The sequence below is a fragment of the Engraulis encrasicolus genome, unplaced genomic scaffold (assembly GCF_034702125.1).
Source record: "Engraulis encrasicolus isolate BLACKSEA-1 unplaced genomic scaffold, IST_EnEncr_1.0 scaffold_25_np1212, whole genome shotgun sequence".
In the NCBI taxonomy this organism is placed as follows: Eukaryota; Metazoa; Chordata; class Actinopteri; order Clupeiformes; family Engraulidae; genus Engraulis; species Engraulis encrasicolus.
This window is the reverse complement of record NW_026945544.1, coordinates 3,553,303-3,561,217: the sequence shown is the minus strand read 5'-3', so window position 1 is coordinate 3,561,217 and position 7,915 is coordinate 3,553,303. Positions and strand designations below refer to the sequence as shown.

At 39.9% G+C, this 7,915-nt stretch overlaps 1 protein-coding gene across 1 annotated transcript; it reads right to left on the bottom strand.

Moving 5' to 3' along the window:
* Positions 1 to 1,557: 1,557 nt before the first annotated feature.
* Positions 1,558 to 7,529, bottom strand: LOC134442848 (uncharacterized). The gene is made up of 6 exons (XM_063192800.1): positions 7,329 to 7,529; positions 5,468 to 5,633; positions 4,499 to 4,875; positions 4,158 to 4,194; positions 3,736 to 3,806; positions 1,558 to 1,608 (listed from the first exon to the last, which is right to left on the bottom strand). The coding sequence occupies exons 1-6, from the start codon at positions 7,527 to 7,529 to the stop codon at positions 1,558 to 1,560; spliced, it is 903 nt and encodes a 300-aa protein (XP_063048870.1).
* Between the last annotated feature and the right edge of the window lie 386 nt (positions 7,530 to 7,915).

Below are 7,915 nucleotides of genomic sequence, written 5' to 3'. Positions count from 1 at the left end.
GAAGACCCAGAAGCACTCCAATTACCTGCTTGTGTTCAAGTCTGAAATAGATCTGAAAGTCGATATCAGTCTAGGACCAATGGGCTGTGGGAACATACACACACTCCCGTCAAGACAGTAACATCCATATTTATCTGACTGTTGAATCAGTATGTACTGTACAGCAAAACAAGACATAGTGACATCAAATGTTAACTTTGTTAACTTTATTTTGAGAAAGAAAGAAAGAAAGAAAGAAAGAAAGAAAGAAAGAAAGAAAGAAAGAGAGAGAGAGAGAGAGAGAGAGAGAGAGAGAGAGAGAGAGAGAGGAGAGAGAGAGAGAGAGAGAGAGAGAGAGAGAGAGAGAGAGAGAGAGAGAGAGAGAGAGACACAGAGACACAGAGACACACACACACACACACACACACACACACACACACACACCAGGTTCTGTTTAGGTTGCCAGGACGGTGGCCACGTCCGCCCACTAGAAACAGAAAAAATAACATAATTACACTATAATATTAACAAAATATTACACAACATAATAAGTGATAATTACACAACAACAATAATAGGACAATTTAATGGGTTGAAATGGATGGCTGCTCATTATACTGAAGAACACATATGACCATACCCGCTACATAATGTTATGTAATGCCCCAATGAAGTTGAATGGGCCACCACAGTATTCGTAGGTCTGTTATGTATGTCAAATATTGATATCACTTTATTTTATCGTTACATCGAATAGCAATAATACATACAACGTTAAAGGACCACTTTGGTAAATTTCAATATGCTGTGTATTGCTCACGCTACCCTTGACTTGTCAGTAACCTCATCGCACTGGGTCAGTGGCAAGGTGCTGTGGCAAACAGCTATAACAACTAGAAGACAGGTTCCCTTTTCTGAAGTGGACAAATAAACAACTAAATTGCAAGAATGAGGAGGAGCTAAGGACGTCGGTAGGCTAAGAGGTTGTCTGCAGATTGCGTACCCATCATACACTGCACTTCTTGGAGCTACATTTATCAAACATTAACTGATTGATTACAAAGGAAAACCTTAATTTCACTTCAAAACTTCATCGTTATATTCTGCATTTTTTATGGGGGTGGGGGGTTGTAAAATCTAAGTGGTACATGAAAAATTGACATCTCACCACCTCACTGTGCTGCATGGTGGCGCAAAGATACCAGGGTTGAGGAATGTCTGACTTAAGAATAGTAGAAATGAATTCCCAATCAATGAGATAATAATTTGTAGGTTTTTCAGTGCTTGCTGTCATTGAACAAGTGTTGGAGTAATCAACCAGTGCTCTCCCCCATCCTCCTCCATGACTGAGGTACCCTGAGCATGGTACCGTCCCACCGCACTGCTCCCCATGGGGCGCCACTGAGGGCTGCCCCCTTGCACGGGTGAGGCATAAATGCAATTCCGTTGTGTGCAGTGTTCACTTGTGTGCTGTGGAGTGCTGTGTCACAATGACAATGGGAGTTGGAGTTTCCCAATGGGCTTTCACTTTCACTTTCTAACAATTGTCTGATTTTGATAACGAAATATTTTAAAGACTCACCAGGACTCGCATGGCCTCCAGAAGACCAGGATCTCCGGTCCACTCCCCTGTTGATGTTCATAGTAAAAGTCAATAAGGTTATTGCACACACAGACAAGAGTAATATTTACGAGCTACACCAGACTTGTTATGTTTTTAGTGTTTTCAAGTAACAACACTATCTAGGTATCTACAGTGGCTCTCAGAAGTCTACACACACAATAAGGAGAGGGAAGAATTTTTTTATTTTATCTACTATTTTTATTTTCTTAACTTCACTATGTAATTTTTACTGTTGATATGGACCAAGTATTTTGTTTCTGATGTAATTAAAGACTTTAATTAAAGCTTTAAAGGAAAGCAATAGAAAATAAGGGCAGTCATGGGTAAGCGGTTAGGGTGTCAGACTTGTAGCCTTAAGGTTGCCAGTTCGACTCCCGGCTCACCACGTTGGTGGAGGGAGTAATTAAACAGTGCTCTCCCCCATCCTCCTCCGTGACTTAGGTACCCTGAGGTACCCTTGGGCGTCATTGGGGGTTGCGCCCTTGCACAGGCGTTGTGTGCAGTGTGCAGTGTTCATTACATTACATTACATTACATTGCACTTAGCTGACACTTTCATTTATTCAAAGCGACTTACAACTATTATTTTTCAGGGTATTGGTTACAGTCCCTGGAACAATGTGTGATTAGGTGCCTTGCTCAAGGGCACTTCAGCCATGCATGGTGATGTGTGGAGAGGTCAGGGGGGATTCGAACCGGCAACCCCTAGATTGAGAGACCAACTCTCTAACCACTAGGCCACGGCAGCCCCATTCACTTGTGTACTCTGTCAAAATGACAATGGGAATTGGAGTTTCGCAGATGGGCTTTCAGCAGATCAATTAACATGGTTGCATAAATATAATACTTTGTTTTGGCACCTTTGGCTTTCATTGTGGTGTACATTCAAAAAATGCTCAAATATACAGTATACCCACTTCAAAAAAATGCTCAAATATACAGTATACCCACTTCAAAAAATGCTCAAATATACAGTATACCCACTTCAAAAAAAATGCTCAAATATACAGTATACCCAAAGTAGACTACACCACTGAGCACACAGTCTTTTGTGGACAAGAGTCTATCAGCATGGCACACGTTAATATGGGAATATTCGTCCACCCTGTCTTTGCAAAAGCCCTTAAAATCAGACAGAGTGCATCTACAGTACACATTCCCTCTCAGATCATCCAACTGATGTTCCATGGGATACATGTCTGAATTCTGTCTGGGCCATTCCAAAGCCCCAGTCTTATTGTGGTGAAGCCATTGTTTTGAAGCAATTGCTTGCTTGCTTGCTGATTTTAGCGTGTGCTCAGGGAAATTGTTGTTCAGAAAGATTAAGTTCCTCTGCATCTTCACCTTTCTACCAGGGGGGGGCGAAGATTTTGTGCCACTACCACGGCCCCTGTGGAAAATGTTCATAATTCCCTTCTCCCTAATTAAGGCCCCAGTTACTGCTGAAGAAAAACAGCACAAAAGCATGATGCTGCCACCACCATATCCTTCACTTCAGGTGTGGTGATGTTTTGCACCAAAATTACCCTTTGGAATCAAGTCCAAAAAGTTCAACCTTGGTGGAGTAAATTTAGCAAAAATACTTCTATAATCTCACAAATGCAGGGGGCGTTGTAGTGGCACAGATGAAATGCATTCACAATCAGTCAGTGATTATGCAAAGATAAGTGGACAAATATTGTCACATCAATGTTTGCCAGAAAAGACTAGTGTAGTGTAATAGAAACCAAAGGTCCGGCAACAACATATTAGTTTAAGGGTGTGCATATTTATGCAACCATGTAAATTTTAAATCTTTTCCCTTTAAAAGCTTTGAGCTCGTTCTTCAATTGCATTGTGCAGGATTATAGTTTAGAAATGGGAAAATGTTGTATTAATTGTTGTCATTGTCATTGTCAATTGTCATTTTTCAAGTAACAAAAAACTTGAAATTTGAACAGGGGTGTGTAGATATTTAAGAGGCATTGTATCTCAGTAGGTGCAATGTGATAAATGATGTACAAGTATGTAATATCACGTGGTAGTGTTGTATTTTTTAAAAAAGAATTTCCTTACACTTTTGACACCAATACACAGCTAAGTGTGATGTAAAGCAATTTGGTGTAACTTTATCAAATTATATTCATACCAACCTTCCTCCATCTCCTCTTGCCGAGCCTCTGGATTGGAAAAACGGTTTTCAATGTGCAGTCTTTGCACCCTTCTGTGAAAACATAAAATCAAAGATCACATATTGAATCTCATCACAAGTCACAAAATGCACACTACCTTGGGGACACTGTGGCGCAACGCGCTAATCCTCCCTCGTTTGGGTTCGAGATTGGCCTGGGTCCTGTCCAAACCCTGCCCCATCCCTCTGTCCATACTCACTTCCTGTCATAATCTCTCTCTCTTTTCTATCAACAAAGATGCAAAAGCCTCTTAAAATATCTTTTAAAAAGCACCACCTCCTTCCAAAGGCTATAGGAATACCTAAAATGAGTTTTACCTCCTCAATCCAGATTTTCCAAGATCTGTATTAGATTTGTCATGAAAGTAAAAAGTAGAATCATACCTTGATTAACACTTTTATCCTTCCGCTTCTTCAATGGCTGGAATAAACATACAAAATACAAAGCATACAATACAAAATTTAACGATTTCACACTGTTTTTTTAAAACACACAAAAATACATAGGAAGGTTCATTAAAAACAGTTGATTTGTACTCTAACTGTGGATGACTTGAAAATTGTGAAGACTCTCACTTATATTGACTACTTAAGTAAATTAGTGAAAAGTGGCATTTTGTATGCGATACAATCAATCAGACAATTCTGACCTGTGACATAAATGATGTAATCAGACCTTTCTTCGGACAAAGATCACACAACTGTTTTTCCCATTCTCCTCCTACCTGTTCTATGTCTCTGTCCAGGCCTGCCTCCTCCATGACGTTCTCCTCCTCTGTCCCCTCCACTACCTCCTGCTCCATGATGGTATCCCTTTCTTCGCTTGGGCTGTCTTCCTGTTCCTCCTCTTTCCTTCCCTCCTCATCTCGTCCTTCCTTGCCGATGACCTCTTCCCCTTCCTCTACCTCGTCCATACTAATTCCCTTCTTGCCCTCCTTCTCATCCTCTTGCCCACCCTCTACTTCTTCTACCTCCTCCTCCTGATGGCTGTCTCCTCGTTCCTCCTCCTCTTGCCCATCCTCTACTTGTACGTCTTCTTCTCTCTCTACCTCTTCCTCCTCTGCCTCTGCTGCCTCTTTTTGGCAATCCTCCTCTCCTCTCCCTTATTAAAAAGACATACATGGCATAAAAATTAGGGCTGGGACTCGATTCAAATGTTTAATCACATTAATCTATAAGCTTTGAAATGAATTGATTGAATTAATCACATTTTAATCGCATTTAAATATCTGACTTGAGAACAGTGAATAGTATTTTTTTCACATGGATTTTGAATAATTACAATAAATAAGCTTACAGGTAATCTAAAAATATTATTCATTTTTAAAAGAAGAAAGAACTCTTCTCAATTTCAGCAGGCTGTTCACCATCAGGCGTAATACTGCCCTCCACAGGTCGAATCCAGAACTATGTAACTATATTATACTGCGATTCATTTTTTAAATTGCGTTAATTTATTAATGGAATCGCGTGATTAATTAATCGAAATGAACGCGTTAATGTCCCAGCCCTAATAAAAATAAATTATACATTCAAAAAGTGACTATTGTTATGATGTAGTAGAGTAAATCGTCCCATTGACGGGCCTTAAGTGCAGAAAGAGGCTATAATCATAATTCCTCCATCTTCTTGACTACAGTAATTTATTATTTTATGTAACGTGTATTTAACAGGGACAGTGCATATACGCTTACCCAGAAGGACCAGGGACCGATAGAGGTCCTTCATCTTTTTCAGGGCCAGGACCTCCTCTTCTGTGGAGCCCTGCATCTCGGTAAGGAGGTCTGCCTTTACTCTTTGGGGTCCAGGGTGGCATAAAAGGAGGACAGGGGAAAGCCCTACCTGATTTAATTGGTGTATCTGTAAAATGCAAATATGTTGGGATAAATTCTTTAGAATATGTTGTACTTAATAAATGTGTTGTCAAATACACAGCATGTACAAACAATCCCCACCAAAATAAGGCTATATTGTTGGCTTTAGCCTTGATTACACTGCACTGTGGTGTTGTATCATTTCAACGTTTCTGTAACTCTAAATGCTTTGTAAAGCCTTTGCAAGCATATCCCAAATGTTTCAGTGATTGCAGAATGCATGATTTGACACTTCTCAAATCAGACCTAACAACTTCTACACAGCCACGGGATGTGTCTTTGACATGGTTGTTTAATAAATGAGAAGCAAGTCATGGAACCACACTGGTTCAGGGAGCACAAGAGATTGTGTGTACACATAGATTGGCCAAACAGAGTCAAGAGCTACATGGTAACATGTGTTGCCAAAAGCGCAACAATAGAAGATATTAATGAAAACTTGCAGGACTAGATGGAAAGAAATTCAGACCTTACAAAAAGTTATTAAAACAATGCATCACCAAATGTGTGCTGTAATCAAATCTAAAAGTAGTCCAACAACACATTAGCGTGTCTTACGATTTTTTTTTGTGGCAACATGTTGCTTTGACCACATTGTGTATTGTGTGAGTAGCCTTTTTTGGGGGACCTTTTTGTCCAGGCTGTTTGCACTCAATTCAGTCATTAGATCAGGGGTGGGGAACCTTTTTCATTCAAGGGGCAGCTTCAAATCCCTTCAAGGGCCGTAAAAGTCTTCCGAGGGCCGTACTATGAACACAAACCTGGATTTCCCCCTGCACTTTAGGCCTATATTGAAGCCAGTCACCTTGAAAACAGACTCCCTGCATGTACAAGTAACTTAATTGTACTGAAAATGTAATGTCAGAGACTCCTTTATTAAATATACCATTTTTCAGGTGAAGCTGCATAACATTAAAGGTACACTGTGCAAGAAATGGTCAAAAAAGGTACTGCAACTATGCAGCTCATTGCAACCGGGTTGCCTATTGCCAAATTTGATCTCATCATGAAAGTTTATTAAGTAATACACTAATTTTCTAGTATGGCCCAAGTATAGTCATTTTCGCAGCTAAAAATGTCTATTTCTGGAAATTCAAAATGTCAGACCATGGAGAAGATCCCCCTTTCAATATATATATATAAATGCAATTTTACCAGTCATAATGAATACTTAGAATTTGATGGTTGTGGTAAGTATTCATGAATAACATTTGTGAATGGGTATGAATTCTGGAAATAAACAACTAAACATCTTACACAGTGTACCTTTAACATTATTTAGAGGGCAGGATAAACCTCAAGGGCCGTAAATGGCCCTCAGGATATGGGTTCCCCACCCCTGCATTAGGTACACCATACTTATACCAAGTTAAGGCGATGTTTCAGGGTCACAATTATGTTGGTTCATTTTAGGATAGGCCTGAGGAAGATCCATCTCTTGGATCGAAACGTTGTTGCCATATGTAAAAATTAAATAAAGTATTTTTGGAGTTAACACACAGTGTGCAGACCGCTTCATCTCGCTCATTTTAGGATAGACAGAATCTTGAAGTTATTGCAAGTGCATACAGCCTAGTTCTTTCTGAACCAATGCAACACAGACAAAAAAGGGTATTTGGTGTTAGTATTGTGCACATAATGGCTGAAGTGAGTATATATCATGCCAATCACTGACACTTACCAACGCACTGGCACGGTCGATGAGCTTGGGCACATTATGCCCACGCCTCATCTTTGCCGCCCAGTCTGATGTTGCCTTCGCCTTTTTGGCAGCGAGAGCCACCTTAAAAGGCTGCTCTGCCCCACAGGCTTTGCACCTCTTGCATGCCACAAATATTTGTGCCATGCACGAGGTGCATTGTTTAAGCTGGGAGCCCGGCATGCTGGCATGAAAAATGTAAGAGCAGATTGTTAAAACAGCAATAGTCAAAGTGTCAAGTCAAGGTCATTCAGATGAAGGCTAAGACAGTAACGCTAAACATCCTCTACCACATATTTCTTCCAACAATGTAGCCAACTATCTAATAAGCTAATATTATTATGTCTCCTATTCCCTTCCCCTATATGTTAATTGTTACACTGTTATTTATACTCTATCACTTATTGTTACTGGTTTATGACTGGTACACCACTGTCACGCAAAAATGTTAAATGCTCAGTCATTATTTATTACTTCACTTTACTTTACTATTATTGGTTCATAACTGTTACTTGTCCTGTCTTGCACTTTGATGTCAGTCTGTAAATGTCAGTCCTGTGTATGTATGT